This window comes from Hypanus sabinus, chromosome 4 (assembly GCF_030144855.1).
Source record: "Hypanus sabinus isolate sHypSab1 chromosome 4, sHypSab1.hap1, whole genome shotgun sequence".
Taxonomy (NCBI): domain Eukaryota; kingdom Metazoa; phylum Chordata; class Chondrichthyes; order Myliobatiformes; family Dasyatidae; genus Hypanus; species Hypanus sabinus.
This window is the reverse complement of record NC_082709.1, coordinates 109812245-109827754: the sequence shown is the minus strand read 5'-3', so window position 1 is coordinate 109827754 and position 15510 is coordinate 109812245. Positions and strand designations below refer to the sequence as shown.

Sequence of the window (15510 nt, the reverse complement as noted above, 5' to 3'; positions counted from 1 at the left end):
TTGGTTAAATTCTCTTTTAGCTAATTGACACCAGATATGAGCACTTTTTTTACTCAAGTTGTAACCATAGTCAACACCTTTTCCTCCTAACACCTTGTCCATTTATCGGTTCTGTCCTACATTTATATGAACAGCTCTGTAGATAAATATCAGAAGAACCTTTGGTCTCTAATACGAACCCTCAGTCTGTTCCCCTCTACTAGGTACAGTAATTGCCTGCCTTGGTCCTACAGGCACTGAAATTGCTTCCCTAAAGAATCAGAAGCCTCAAAGTTCCTTTCCTGCCTGTAAATATTTCTTCTGGGTAAACCCCGAGTGGCAATGTGGGAGCGGGATCTGACTTTATTAATTAAACCATTGTTGTAAGTGTAATCAGAGAGTTTGTGGAGATGTTCTCAAGTCAGTGCAGTACATGTACGTCTAGTGGATCACCAGTTACATAAACACCAGACTGGCTGGATAGAAACGAATGAGGGATAATGCCTCTTCTCTAGCTTTGGTCTTCCTCCAAATTGATCCTTTCAATGTCCAGTCTTGGGAGGAAATGTATAAACTATATAAGCATGTAACTGGTTGGAATAAATTTTGTATTGCTTCTGTTGGGATGTTCATAAGTTCTCCCAGCACTGCTGATCTGCTATGTGGTTCACCAAATCTACCTCCGGAAGAATGGCTGGTGGCAGTGTCTTTCCAGCAGGGGCCACGTCTTTGAAATGGAACATAAAAGGTACAGCATGGGAACAGGCCACTCTGCGAACATGCTCCAGATTGATCAGCCATCTATAGCACTAAAACCATGATTGTGTAGCTGTTTTTTAATATATGAACAGCTGTTTGTCATTGCTGATGTCAACAGGTTGCAGCTACTGAGTAGATGAAATGTTGGTGGTGTGCAGTGCATCTGGAATAGACGCTGAATGGTTGGGAAGTGGTTTGATATTGCGGGCAGTGTCCTCTCTGGTCTGTGTTTTGCGCTGACCTACCAGGTTCCATCTTTCTGTTTATTCACTGACCTAATGTTTCCCTTTCCATCCAGTTTCTCCCTCTGAAGGACACTCTTCCTGGTGCTGAAGAATCTGTGGATCTGACTACAGACTTCAAAGTAAACTCCCGACTGAGGGGCACAGCTGATTGGGCTCCTCCTCGATTCCAGATTTTGTTCTTCATCCACCCGCCCCAGAAGTATGTGTGTGCAGTCACTTTCCAGCAGAAGTAACTCAGCATTGTGTGCACACTTTAAAATAAAGCATCATTCTTAAGTTTTGTCAACTTAGATTTGCTAGTAATTATTGTGTGTGGGGGGGGGGCGGAAGGGTGTGGGAAGAATAATATTATTATATACTTGTTTTTTTTTAAACCTTCTGAATTCCACTTTAAGTGATCAGCTCAAGTTGCTTTTTCATTGAAATATTCTGAACACGGTAATTGTCACTAAGTAGTGGAGAAAGTATCAAATGAATTTAAGTTTTCTGAAATGTTGTACTTGTTGAAGTTTGCTGATATTTAGTTTTTCTTCATTGGTTTGTAAATTTATTTGATATCTAACATTCAGAATGATTAACTTGTATTGTTCCTGCCACTTCAAGCCATATGACAGTAAGAATCTTTTCCGCGCTTTCTTTCTGATCCAAAGGTGCTTACTTATGCTTGAGTAGAGAGAGTGCTCATCCTCCATCCCCTTTATTAACCTCTCATTTAGCACAAGATCAATTTTTATTCATCCCTGAGGCAAAAATCTCTTCCTATCCCAACACTACCTTCCCCCCCACCCCACCACCACAACCAGCACAGGTCTCTTTCACTCCCTCGATCCTGAGGTCAAAAGATGCTGCAAGGTGTCTTGGCTGTCACATTTGGAAATGCCAGCTCCTCTAACAAAGCTGTTGTTTTTTACAGAACCTCTAGCTTTTCTGTTTTATTAACTGACCTTGTTTCCTGGCTCACCAGGCTGATAACGTTTGCTCTTGCCTAGAGAGTTCTCGGGCTCTCCTTTCAACTTTCAGTTTGCCTTCTGACACACAACCTTGGTCACCTCCGTCCCATCTCCCAGCAGCCTTTGTGTCCCCGGACAAGCTTCAGGTGATGGTGTCTTTCCCCTCAGGAGGCTGATGTGCCAGATGGTTGCTTTGCTCATTCTTGGAGTGTGCATGGAAGCCTGAGACTAGTAAGCGAAGAACAGCTAGAAGATGACATTTAATATGTTTCCAAGTCAAATCGATCTTTAATTCTATTAAAGCGAGTTGTGCCTTCAATTCTTGTTCCTCACCTGCAGGAGAGAAGTTGTCGTAGCTGCTCAGAATTCTATGTGTGCTGGCTGTGGGACGCGAATCGAATCCAGTACGTAGCAAACCGTGCACCTGACTCCTTGCAGCTCAGCTTTGTCGTGCCTGCCTTCCTGAATGATCATTTCATCACAGGGATATGTCGCTTGTATTCTTCTAACGATTTGCTAAATTTGTTAGATTTGGTGTATGGTGCAACACTATGCAGGTGGTAGAGCATTAATAACTTTAGGGTTGGCAAGATCTGAGCCTGATTCTGTGAAAACAAATTTGTTCAGGTCATGGGTCTGTGTCCCAGCATCCTTTCCTTTCCCTTCCTCACTGTCACTCCACTTGAAAATGCTTAATGACGAGGCATCTGCGATCCTTCTACGAAATTAAGATTTGTAACCCATTGTTCATATTGTGCTTCCACATTCTCAAATTTGAGCTACAAACATCAACTTTTTACATAATTGCAAAAGGCAGTTTTTACTTATGTTAACTTGTTTTAAAGCTGTCTGATAGTTCCCCTCATTTAAACTACCCCCCCCTTTTTAAACTTAAGGAACCAATTCCTGTTGCAATGTATATTTGTATTAACTCGTTTTAAGCCTTTAACTACTTCCTGAATTTGTGTACTTGCTGCTGATCACTACCCTGTCCAGAACTGAGCAAAATTCCCCACCTGGGGGCAGATCAAGGCTCCACACAGCATCCTCTTTTATTTTAATCCTCAGATGAGGGCCAGCATTCTGTTGGCCTAGTCTGCAGGAAGGGTTAAAGAATAATTGTTTCACTGTATTCAGGAGTGAAGTGGTGATGCACTCTTTCTGTCAGCAGGAAAGAGGACTGCTGCAAACTTGCTTTCTCATATGGTTTATAGCAATTATGCCAAGTTCTTCATTCATTTGAGGAAGGGAAATTGATTGGCGTATTCCTTCTAGCTTCTGACACGAAGGGTTTGACCATTTCTACAAGAAGTGCAAGGGAGTGGGCTGAAATTGCTTCAGGTGGCAGAATCTAGAGATGAACTTTTCAGGACTGGCCAAAGTGGCTTCCAGTTTATTTCCTCCCCTCCCCTTTCCCCCCCCCCCTTCCCTCTTGTGTTCCTATTTTGTATGAGAGAGAGCTACAATTTTCCTTGAGGAAATATCTTGCCAGCTTGTGTCACTTTGGAAAAGATGTCACGTGGCTGTGTAGTTTGGAAATGCAGTATCAAATGGAAATGTTGTGGGGGGTAGGGAATAATGAAATGGCATGGAAACAAAAATTTAGATCCGACAGATTAAAGAGTCACTGCCTTGGGTAACAGCAAGTTCCAAAGCTAGGCTAATCAAAGTAAGTGGTGGAATCATTATTCACCTTATTTACAATATCACGTGTATTATTACTCATTTTTATCAAACTTCCATGAGTTACTTGGATATTAACCACTTGCTGAATTGATTATTAATCTTGTTGATCTTGATTGAAAACATAGGAAAGAGAAGGAGAGCTGCTGTAATTTAGTGGGTATTAAAAAGATAGTAGCTAAAACATTGTTAATAATTTGCAATGTTCTCTTTCTCCTCCCCCCCCCCCCCACAAAGTGGCAGTACAATATTTTGAATTAAAGTGTCTGTTGGCACATCTTTGCAGAGCCAAAAGCTGCTGCTCTTGGTGACCGTTCTGTTCTAGATGATATTTGTGGGGATATTATCTCTGCTTTGCATCTCGTGTACAACGAACTCCTGTGTTAAACCGGTGACTCCATCCAAAGCATTCCATGCAGGGGAGTGATGAGCAGCAGTCGGGGACACAGTCTCTCACTGCAGCTTGACATTAAACAATCATAACATTGCAAAAAGGAAGATTTCGGAGATTGGAATAGAACAATTCTTTTAAATGTTTAATTTCTCTCCAGAGTACATCAGAAAGCTGCGTTACTGTGAGTACTTGGGGAAATATTTCTGTGAATGCTGCCACCACAGTGAAGAATCTATGATCCCTGGCCGAATCCTAATGAAGTGGGATTTCAGCAAACATCCTGTCAGCCACTTCTCCAAGCAGCTGCTGGAAAGCATATGGCACGATCCGCTGTTCAATGTATTTTATATCAACAACCCCCTTTACAGCAAAGTCAAGGAGCTGAGTAAAGTGAAGGTAGGAAGTGGAGTGATTGGATTAATTTGCTGTTTGTCATTTCATTTTCATTCTTGCAATGTGGACATCATCAGCAAGGCCAGCATAAATGCCCATTTCTTACTGCAGTTGAAAATAGTTTGCATTGCTTCAGTCTGTGTGATGGACCCTCCGCAGTGTGTTTGGGTGTTCAGGAAAGAGTGCTCTTCCGAAGTCCACTGATTTGTCATCTTGCAGACTAGGGTACTGGTACCACATTAGTATACACTGCACCATTACTAATATAAACGGTTCACAAAATTTGTAATTGTGCACCTTTAAGTAAGCCAAACGTTTTGTTTGTGCATCTCCAACAAGAAAGTTGCTTTTGTAACACACACAGTTTCGGAGAAACTCAGCAGGCCAGACAGCTTCTACAGAAAAGAGTACAGTCGGCATTTCGGGCCGAGACCCTTCATCGGGACTGGAGAAAAAGGATGAGTCAGAGTAAGAAGATTTGGTTGGAGGGGGTGAGGAAGGGGGGAAGAAATGCAAGGTGACAGGTGAAGCTAAGGGGGGGGTGAAGTAAAGAGCTGGGAAGTTGAAAGAGATACAGGGCTGGAGAAGGGGGAATTTGATAGGAGAGTTCAGAAGGCCATGTAAGAAAGTAAAGGTGGGGAGGGGTATCAGAGGGAGGTGATGGGCAGGTAAGGAGATAAGGTGAGAAAGGGAAATGCAAATGGTGAAGGAGATTGGGGGGGGGGGTCCAGGGGCCTTGCCAGAAGTTCAAGAAATCGATGTTCATGCCATCAGGTTGGAGGCTACCCAGATGGAATGAGGTGTTGCTCCTCCAATCTGAGTGTGGCCTCATTATGACAGTAGAGGAAGCCATGGACTGACATGGAAGAATGGGAACGGGAAGTGGAAATAAAATGGGTGGCCACTGGAAGATTCCGCTTTTTCTGGCAGATGGAGCGTAGGTGCATGGTGAAATGGTCTCCCAATCTGTGTTGGGTCTCACCGATTATACAGAAGGCCATACTAGGAGCATTGGACATGGTAGGTGACCCCAGCAGACTCTTAGATGATGTGTTACTCAGCTGGAGGGACTGTTTGGGGCCCTGAATGATAGTGAGGGAGGTGGTGTTGGGTCGGGGGTAGCACTTGCTCTGCTTGCAAGGGTAAGTGCTGGGAGGGAGTGAAAAATGTGCTTGGTGCTGGGATCCAGCTGGAGATGGTGGAAGTTATGGAGAATTGTGTGCTGGATGTGGAGGCTGGTGGGGTGTTGGTGAGGACAAGAGGAGCCCTATCCATGGTGGGGTGGTGGCAGATGTGCGCAAAATGGAAGAGATGAGGATGAGAGCAGCATTGATGATGGAGGAAGGGAAGCCCCTTTCCCATTAGTTCTGGAATGTAAAACCTCATCCTGGGAGCAGATGTGGTGGAGATGGAGGAATTGAGAGAAGGAGGTGGCATGTTTTTTAATACAAGTAACAGGGTGGGAAGAGGCATATCCCAGGTTGCTGTGAGAGTCAGTGGGTTTATTACAGATCAGTAAATAAACTCCATCTAGAGATGGAGACAGAGATTGAGAAAGGGGAGGGCAGGGTGGAAGTTGGAAGTAAAGTTGATGAAGTCGAGAAGCTCAATGTGGGTGCAGAAAGCAGCACCAATGCAACCGGTGTCATGCAGGAAAAGTTGGGAAGCGATACCAGTGTAGGCTTGGAATATAGACTGTTCCATGTAGCCAACATGTAGGCACAGCTTGGACACGTGCAAGTGCCCATGGCTTCACCTTTTTTGTTTAGGAGGAAGTGAGAGGAGCCAAAAGAGAAATTATTCAGAGAGGACAAGTTCCACCAGATGGACAAGAGGGGAACTGGTTGGGTCTGGTACTCAGAAAGAAGAACTTCGAGGCCTTCCTGGTGGGGGATAGGGACTGGACATCCATACGAAAATAAAAATGCCGGGTCAGGGAAACCATTGAAGAGATCAAGAGCATATGACGTCATGGATGTAGGTAGGAAAGAATTGAACTGGGGAGATGAAACTGGGTCGAATCTCATTGAAATGATTCAAATGCAGAAAATGATTTGTATCACTAGGTGGCAATGCAGTAAAACAAACCACTTCTTTTAATCAGGAACTTCGAGAGCAGTTGATTCGTATCAAGACTCTACTAAGAAACTGCAGACTGGCCAGAAGGTACCTGTTTATCTTCAATGTTTTAAACAGGACTCCCCCATGTAAAATAGCACCATCAGATGCTATCCTGACTCCTGTCCTGTTAAATCTAAAAGCAAAATATTGGATTAAGTTAAACTCTGAAGTGGTAATCTGCATTAAATTTTGCTTTAGTTAACCACTGAAACCCAGCATACAAAGTACTGGATGTGGTCAGAAACAGTTATCGTGACCTATTTGTTTATGGGAGATTTGTGTGCTCATTTTGGGCATGTATTAATTTTAAGTGATCAGCAAATTGGCAAGCGACAAAATTCAGTAGATCTTAAAACAAGTTTTTGTTTCTGTAAGAAGCCAATTTTCTACATTTCTAAAGGACTCTGTAGGTTTTTACAAATAAAATGGCAGAGGTGTTTTAAGTTTAAGGGAAACTGTAACAACACCTTTATTGTCTTTCAAAAACAGAACCACGTGCAGTTTTAAAAACTTCATGTCATTACATCAGAACCCCAGAAATCAATGTCAGTGGTTGCATTACATTACCCTACAATCCTTCAACCCCTATGCACTTTGACAAATTTTGTTGTGTTATTGCCATGCAAAGCTATTGACAAAATGAAATTTCAAGCATGAAGGCATGCTACTGAATGCCTTCTCATGAATTGCAACTTCAGGGACTTCTCATAAAAGAATCTGAATAATGTTGATGAGTTTTGAAATTTTGTTTTCAAATATCACTCCACCCTTCAAGAAGGGAGAGAGGCAGAAGAAAGGAAACTGTAAGCCAGTTAGTCTGACCTCAGTGGTTGGGAAGATATTGGAGTGGATTATCAAGGATGAGGTGTCAGAGTACTCAGAGGCATGTGTTAAATTAGGCTGTAGTTAGCATGGTTTCCTCAAGGGAAAATCTTGCCTGACAAATCTGTTGGAATTCTTTGAAGAAATAACAAGCAGGAGAGACAAAGGAGAATCGTGTACTTGGGATTTTCAGAAGGCCTTTGATGAGGTGCCACACATGAGGCTGCTTAACAAGCTATGAGCCATGGTATTACAGGAAAGATTCTTACAGGGATAAAGCAGTGGCTGTTGGCAGGAGGCAAAAAGTGGGAATGAAGGAGCCTTTTCTGGCTGGCTGCCAGTGACTAGTGTTGATTCACAGGGGTCTGTGTTGGGACCAATTCTTTTGCATTATAAATCAATGATTTGGATGCTGGAATTGATGGCTTTTTTGTAAATGATATGCAGATGATATGAAGATGGGTGGAGGGGTGGGTAATGTTGAAGTAGAGAGGCTACAGAGGACTTGGACAGATTAGGAGCATGGCCAATGAAATGGTAGATGGAATACAGTGTTGGGAAGGGTATGGTCATGCACTCTGGTAGAAGAAATGACAGGGTTGACTATTCTCCAAATGGAGAAAACATACAAAAAAAAACCTGGGGTGCAAAGGGACTTGGGAGTCCTTGAGCAGGATTCCCTAAAGGTTAATTTGCAGTTGAGTCTGTGATGAGGAAGGCAAATACAATGTTAGTATTCATTTCAAAAGGACTAGACTATGAAAGCAAGACTAATGTTGAGACTTTATAAAGCACTGGTGAGGCCTCACTTAGTGCAAGTTTGGGGCTCCACATCTTGGATAAGATGTACTAACATTGGAGAGCATTCAAAAGAGATTCACAAAAATAATTCCATGATTGAATACCTTGTCATATTAAAAAGTGTTTGGCTCTGGGCCTGTATTCACTAGACTTCAGAAGAATGAGGAGTGACCTCATTGAAACTATCAAAAGGTGAAAGGCCTTGATGGAGTGGATGTGGAGAAGATGTTTCCTGTGATGAGAGGGTCTTAAGACCAGAGGACTCTCAGGATAGAGGGGTGTCCTTTAGAACAGAGTTGAGGAGGAATTTCTTTCAGCAGTGGTGAAACTGTGGAATGTATTGCCACAGGCAGCCATGGAGGCCAAGTCTTTGTGTATTTAAGGAGGAGGTTGATAAATTCTTGATTGGTCAGGGCATGATGGGATACAGGGAGAAGGCAGGAGATGGGGGTTGAGAGGAAAATTGGATCAGCCATGATGAAATGGCAGAGCAGACATGATGGGCGAAATTCTGCTTCTATATTTTATGGCCTTGTGGTCTATTTCACATTAGCCAGTCCATCTTGCTGAAAACCTTATTGTTTAATCTCTTTCTTAAGTATATTTGCTACTATCAAGCTGTGTATTGTGATCTTAATGTGGATCTCCCTCTTTCTCTCTCAGACCTGTTTCCCTGATTTTAAGGATGTGTTAAGGAACTAAGGCAGGTAGATCTGCGTGACTGCCTAATGTAAAAGGTCAGAAGGTCTTTTGTCTCCATCTCATCACAGTAAATCACTAAAAGTCCAAGAGGATAAAGCTGTTTCTAAATCAATGGCTTTAAAAATAGTTTACCTACAATACCAAGGATGTCGAGGACAATCTGTGAAGTTAACTTTCCAGTGGTCCTACAGCTTGTGTAAATGCATTGATTTCCAGATTAGCTTCCTATCTATAATCTATCAGTGTTCTGCATTTTATCACCATTCTGATTACACCTGGCCTTGACCTTTTTGACAGTGCGATGGTTGAATTCTGGCGATTACAGGCCCATTTATCTGAGGAGCTGCATTTGTACTCATTGAATGATCTGGTAATGGTGAAACGGGGCCTGCTGGTTCCAGGCCTAAAAGATGTACTGAGAATGGTCCTTTCCCACGTAGAAAGTTGTGAGGTAAGCTATCTGGTCTGTCATCTCATCAGTTTGATTTTTTTAAGTTTAAGTTTGACTCTTGTCCAGCTCTTATTTGTTGGTATCACTGAGTCTAGTTTACTTATTGCCAACTCTACTCCGGAGAAGTAATCAAATTGGTGTCAAAACTGCTCTACAGAATCAAAATGGTAGGTATGGTGATTAAATAAATGGTAAAGATCCCTTGCACTTATTCAAAAATCTGTATTCTGTCATTTGCTTGCTCTGCTTGTTTGGAAGTTCATACCAAATTTACTTTATCTACTGGAAGAACAGCCACATGAATGATGAGTACTGGATTTTTTCCTCAGATTAACAGAGGTGTTTGTGTAAATGAAAGCCATTTGGAGTAATTCAAATAAGGGAAATGCCCCATAATTCGGCTTGGATACTTCTGCGGAAAGCTGGCCACTGGTGTAGAGGGATCCGCAGTGGGCTTTGGCGAGTGGTCCAGGGTTCGAATCTGGTTGGCTCTCCATCCATGTTGGGTTGAGCATTGAGCTAGCATCTTGGCCTTGTTTTTCAAATAAATAAATACAAATGCCAAAGAAATGGCAAGGTTGCTGCCTGATGCACCACAAGCACAAAGAGGAACACCAAACTTTAGCAGAAGAATTGGAAAGCATTTCTGTTCAATTGTTTTGAAAGTGTTTATGCATCAACCTTGAACATTCAAAATGTGCAAAGGCAAATCAGTGAGCATTTGATCTTAAACATAAGATGTGGTGTATTATTGCTACTTCACAAATGTAAGCTTTTTAAACGAATATAATTTTGAATTGACTCAAGTGAATTATTCCAATGCTATTCTTGAGTACTTGAATGACATCACTCTATCTTTTGTGAGGTGTTTTGGATCTGAAGTTTGAGATGTATAATGCTAGTGCTAAATGCAAAGAGTAGAATTGTCCATTGGTGGAATTGTTATTGAACTTGCCAACCCATTTATAGAATGAATTGTAAGCATTCCTAAATTGTAAATGTGTCATTTGCCTCCTCATCTTACTGCTGTTCATCAATAGATGAAGTAAATTCAACATGGACTTAATTAATGACCTGTTTGCTTTCTTTGACATCTTTGTTTTGCTCCAGATATGTATGGCCAAAGGCTTCATCTGTGAGTTTTGCAAGAGTAGTGAAATTCTTTTCCCTTTTCAAGTAAAGCGATGCAAACAATGTTGTGGTGAGTGCTGTTCTATCAGTGTCTTTGATTTATTGGGCCATTGGCTTTAATGTACAACATATCATAAGTAAACTTTCATGTGATCTTGGCTTGCAATCAAAGTTTTAATAAATTGCTTTCCTCACTGGAATGCTGAAAGACTGATTATTCCTCTCCAGTAATTGATGTTGAGATTGTTTTTGTTTTGATATTTTATTCTGCTTACTGATAGTAATGTGATTATGAGAGTTTTAAATAAAAAAGTGAAGTAACTGGTATTGATGGTGGATTCCTAGTAGATGAAAACTTGTGGAGTTGCATTTGCTGGAAGAATAATATGGATCAACATTTGATCCATGTTGTCTTTCCAGCAATACCCAAATGGTATGTTGCCTCCCTGGTGCCAAAGTCAGGGACATCTCAGATCAAGCCCACAGCATTCCTAGGTGGGAGTGAGCCACCAGAGGTCGTGGTCCTCGTGGTAAGAAGGATGATGAGGACCTGCAAAGTGAGTTCAGGGATTTGGGTGCTAAGTTGAAGGTCAGGACCTCCAGGATTGTAATTTTAGGACTGCTACCTGTGCCTCATGCTAGTGGGGCCAGAAATGGGGAGATCATATGGTTTAACCTGAGTCACAGGAGAGAGGGCTTCAGAGTTTTGGATCATTGGGCTTCCTTCCAGGGAAGGTGGGACCTGTACACATGAGATGGTTTGCATCTTAACTGGATGGTACCAATATCCTTCTGGGAAGGTTAGCCTGTGCTGCATGGTGGAAGGGGGTGGAGTAAACTAATGTTGCAGTGGGATGGGAACCAGAGAGCAAGAACAGGTAGTGGAGTGGTTTTTGGGGGAAGATGTTAAGCCCACATACAAAGCCATGGGATCAAAAGGTTGAGACTGATGTTCTGAATTGTGTATTTCAATGCAAGCATCATTGTAGAAAAGATGAATGAGCTTGAGGCATTGTCATAGTTCCAACACATGGAACTATGACAATGTAGACTTTAGAGTTTCTTGGTTGCAGGAGGGGTAGGACTGGCAGCTTAATGTTCAGAGTCCTGTTTTAGACATGATAAGGCAGGAGGAATTAAAGGGGAGGACTGGCATTACTAGTCAGGGACCATGTCACACTCGTGTTCAGACTAGGACAGACTGGAGAGCTTGTCTGAGACTATATGGGTGGAAATGAGGAATAAGAAAGGGATGACCACATGGGATTATATTATAGACCACCAACCCTCTGGGATTTGGAGTAAATTTGTAGAGAGACCAGACTGTGGCAAGAAACAAGGTTGGGATAAATGATTTTAACTTTCCACATACTGACTGGGACACTCTCACTGTAAAAGGGCCATATGGGGAAGAGTTTGTTAAATGTTCAAGAATGTTTCCTTGATACATAGAGGCCCCAACTAAAGAGTGTGATATGAGATCCCCTATTGGGGACACAGACAGTTGTGAAGGGCAACACCTTGCATCTAGTGATTCTCAGGTTGAGATTCTAAATTGGGGATAGGCCAATTTTGATGATTTCAGAAAGGAACTGGCAAGTGTGGATTGGGACAGGTTCGCTGGCAAAGGTGAGCTTGGTAAGTGGGAGGCCTTCAATCTTTGAGAGCATAGAGTTTGTTCCTGTCAGAATAAAAGGCAAAAATGATAGTTCTAGGGAACTTGATTTTTGCAAGATATTGAGGTGCATAGGAGGGATAGGCAGGAAGGAGCAAATGAGTTGCCCGAGTACAAGAAATGCAAGAGAACACTTAAATCAGGAGGGCTAAAAGAAGGTATGATGTTGCTCTGGCAGATAGGGATAGGAGAATTTTGAGGACTTCTGAAGATAAATATTAGGAGCAAAAGAATAACAAGGGACAAAACTCTTCCTCTGGAAGATCAGTATCATCCATGCATGGAGCCAAAAGAGATGAGGGAGATCTTAAATGGATTTTTCTTCTTTGCATTTGTGTTTACTTGGGACATGGACACAGTTCATAGAAGTGAGGAAGTGGCAGTGAAGTCATCAACCCTATACAGACTACAGAGGAGGTGCTTACAGGCTTGAGGCAATGTGGGATGGTTAAATCTCCAGGGCTTGACAAGGTGTTCCCATGGACCCTGTGGGGGCCAGTGCAGAAATTGCAAGGAGTTATTTAAATTCCTTGCAGAGATATTTAAAATGTCCTTGGCCAAGGGTGAGGAGCCGTTGGATTGGAAAATAGTTAATGTTGTTTTCTTGTTTAAGAAGGGCTCCAAGAATAGGCCAGTGAGTCTATCAGTATTGGGCAAGTTATTGGAAGATGTATATTTGGTCCATTAGAATAACTGTTTGGATAGACAAGGACTGATTAGGGATGGTCAACATTGGTTAGACATAACCTTCTGCATACAAACCAGTCTTGGAGATTTTCAAGGAAGCTGATGAAGGTATTGGAATTTTGCCTACATGGACTTTAAGATCTTTGACAAGGTCCCACATGGCAGGTTGTTCAAGAAGGTTCAGCCAATTGGCATTCAAGATGAGGTAGTAAACTGGATTAGACATTGGCTTGTTGGAGAAGGCACTGAGTGGTAGTGGATGGTTGCCTCTGACTGGAGGCCTATGACTAGTAGTACGCTGCAGGGATCAGCTCTGTGTCCATTGTCTGTCATCTATATCAATCATCTGGATTTTATTGTGGTAAGACTCGAAGCTTGTAGTGGGATCTGGACCTGCAGAAAAATGGCAGATGGAATGTACGGGGATGATTGATAAGTTTGTGGCCTAAGGAAGAAGGAGCCAATTTTAGAAAACCTAGCACATTTATTTTTCAACATAGTCCCCTCCTACATTTACACACTTGCTCCAGTGGTCATGGAGCATACAGATCTTGGACTGCCAGAAAATGTCCACAAATGGGAGATTGATAAGTTTGTGGCCTAGGGTAGAAGGAGATGAGTTATACAGCTCCTGTAACATGCACATGTAGGTCAATGCTTTGAGTGATTATGCAAAAAGTTTGAATAACTCATCAGGAGTGATTGATAAGTTCATGGCCTAAGGTAGGAGATGAGTTATTAACTTCAAACTTACTGCATAATCACTCAGAGTTGACCTGCACGTGCATGTAATGAGAGCTGTACAACTCCTTCTACATTGGGCCACGAACTTATCAATCACCCCTCGTGATGCAGACAAGCATGAGGTGTGGCAGTGTGTGAGTAATAGGGCACTGAGGAGTGTAGTATCTGGGAATGCAGATCCATAATTCCTTGTAAGTAGTGTAACAGGTATTTTTTCATGTGCCTCAAGTACCCTGAAACCACATCCTTAACAATGAATTCTACCATCTTCCCAACCACGGAGGTCAGACTAACTGGCCTATAGTTTCCTTTCTTCTGCTTCTCTCCCTCCTTGAAAAGTGGAGTGACATTTGCATTTTCCATTCCTCCAGAACTATCCCAGAATCAACTGATTCTTGAAAGATCATTACTTAATACCTTCACAATCTCTTCAGCCACCTCTTTTGGAACCTTGGTGTGTATACCATCTGGTCCTGGTGACTTGTCTATCTTCAGACCTTTCAGTTCTGAAGAGCTTTCTATCTAGTAATGGTAATTTCACACCCTGCACTCAACACTTCCACCATACTGATGGTATCTTCCACATTGAAGACCGATGGAAAATACTTATTCAGTTCCTCTGCCTTTTCCTTGTCCCAAGTTACTACCTCTCCAGCATCATTTTCCAGCAGTTTGATATCTGCACTCACCTCTTTTACACCTTCTGTATCTGAAGAAACTTTTGGGATCCTCTTTAATATTATTGGCTAGCTTACCTTTGTATTCCATCTTTTCCTTAATTTTTTTAGTTGCTTTCTGTTGGTTTTTAAAGCAACATGTTTTTTTTTCTCTATTATATGCCCTCTGTTTGGCTTTTGTGTTGGCTCAGACTTTTCTTATCAGTCACAGTTGTCATCTTGCCTTTAGAATACTTCTGCTGTGAGATGTACGGTATATATCCTGCACCTTTCAAATTTCTTCCAGAAATTCCAGCCATTGCTGCTCTGCTGTCATCCCTGCCCGTGTTTTCTTTTCACCAAGTTTTGGCTAGCTCCTCTTGTGTCTCTAATTCCCTTTACTGCACTATCTCTTCCATTCACTTTTTAGCTGGCTTATTACAGCATTGAGGAATACAAATAGTTTAAAAACAAAGTCTTCCAACTTTGACTCTCCTTTTCCTTACTAAACTGTAATTTTTTTAGTCTCTTCCCATCACTTGAAAGACCTGCAAAAATCTGCATTACAATGCTTTAATGTACTTATGGTTTGAAGCGATTTGAATTCCCTCTTCCAAGACGCTTGTAATATTAAATTTGGATCTCATGTAAATAGTGTCCTTTTTAAAATTATAGACACTCCTTTGTTTTTTTCCCAAACACCAGTATGCAAAGCCTGCTTTCATAAAGAGTGCTTCAAAATAGAACAGTGTCCCAAGTGCACAAGGATCAATGCACGGAAAGAACTCCTTGCTTTGCAACAGATGACAGACTGAGCATTGAAGTGAAATCCTGAGGGAGTGTGTGGACTTCAGTTTATAAGGAAAAACTCAACATATGGTGCTACTTCCATGATTTTTAAAAGAAAAAAATGAACGAAGTGACGACGTCTGGTACGCCGCAAATTTTTGAATTGTTCAACAGATGCATTTTCACTGTGCTTACTTTCCTATACATGCTATTCATCAGTATGAGAGAGGTTACTTTGCCATGTGAATTAACTTCAAATTTTTCTCCCCCACCCCTCCCACCAATTTGAAGAATTTGCCCTTCTAACTTACAAATATTAGGACTCAATCTTTTATCTTTACTTTGTGCTGAAGCTTTGGGACATATGTAGCACATTTTTATGCAAATTATGAATAGGAGTACTTATAATTTGGACGTAACAACAGGATGGAACATTAAAACTATTTCAGTTTGCAGCAAAGTAAAGCAGTCATGTACAAAACATTTATATTTGGTTGGGAGGGGGAAGAAGTTAAATATCACAAACCA

At 41.7% G+C, this 15510-nt stretch overlaps 1 protein-coding gene across 1 annotated transcript in view; it reads left to right on the top strand.

Annotated features, from left to right (window-relative positions):
• rubcnl (rubicon like autophagy enhancer) overlaps positions 1–15266 on the top strand; it is a 111860-nt gene extending 96594 nt beyond the window's left edge. Inside the window, exons 11-17 of the mRNA XM_059966144.1 lie at positions 1037–1182; positions 2273–2337; positions 4168–4406; positions 6508–6569; positions 9147–9300; positions 10411–10501; positions 14899–15266. Of these exons, the coding sequence (XP_059822127.1) occupies positions 1037–1182; positions 2273–2337; positions 4168–4406; positions 6508–6569; positions 9147–9300; positions 10411–10501; positions 14899–15008 (867 nt within the window). The 3' untranslated portion in view covers positions 15009–15266. The remainder of the gene's footprint in view (positions 1–1036; positions 1183–2272; positions 2338–4167; positions 4407–6507; positions 6570–9146; positions 9301–10410; positions 10502–14898) is intronic.
• The last annotated feature ends 244 nt before the right edge of the window (positions 15267–15510 follow it).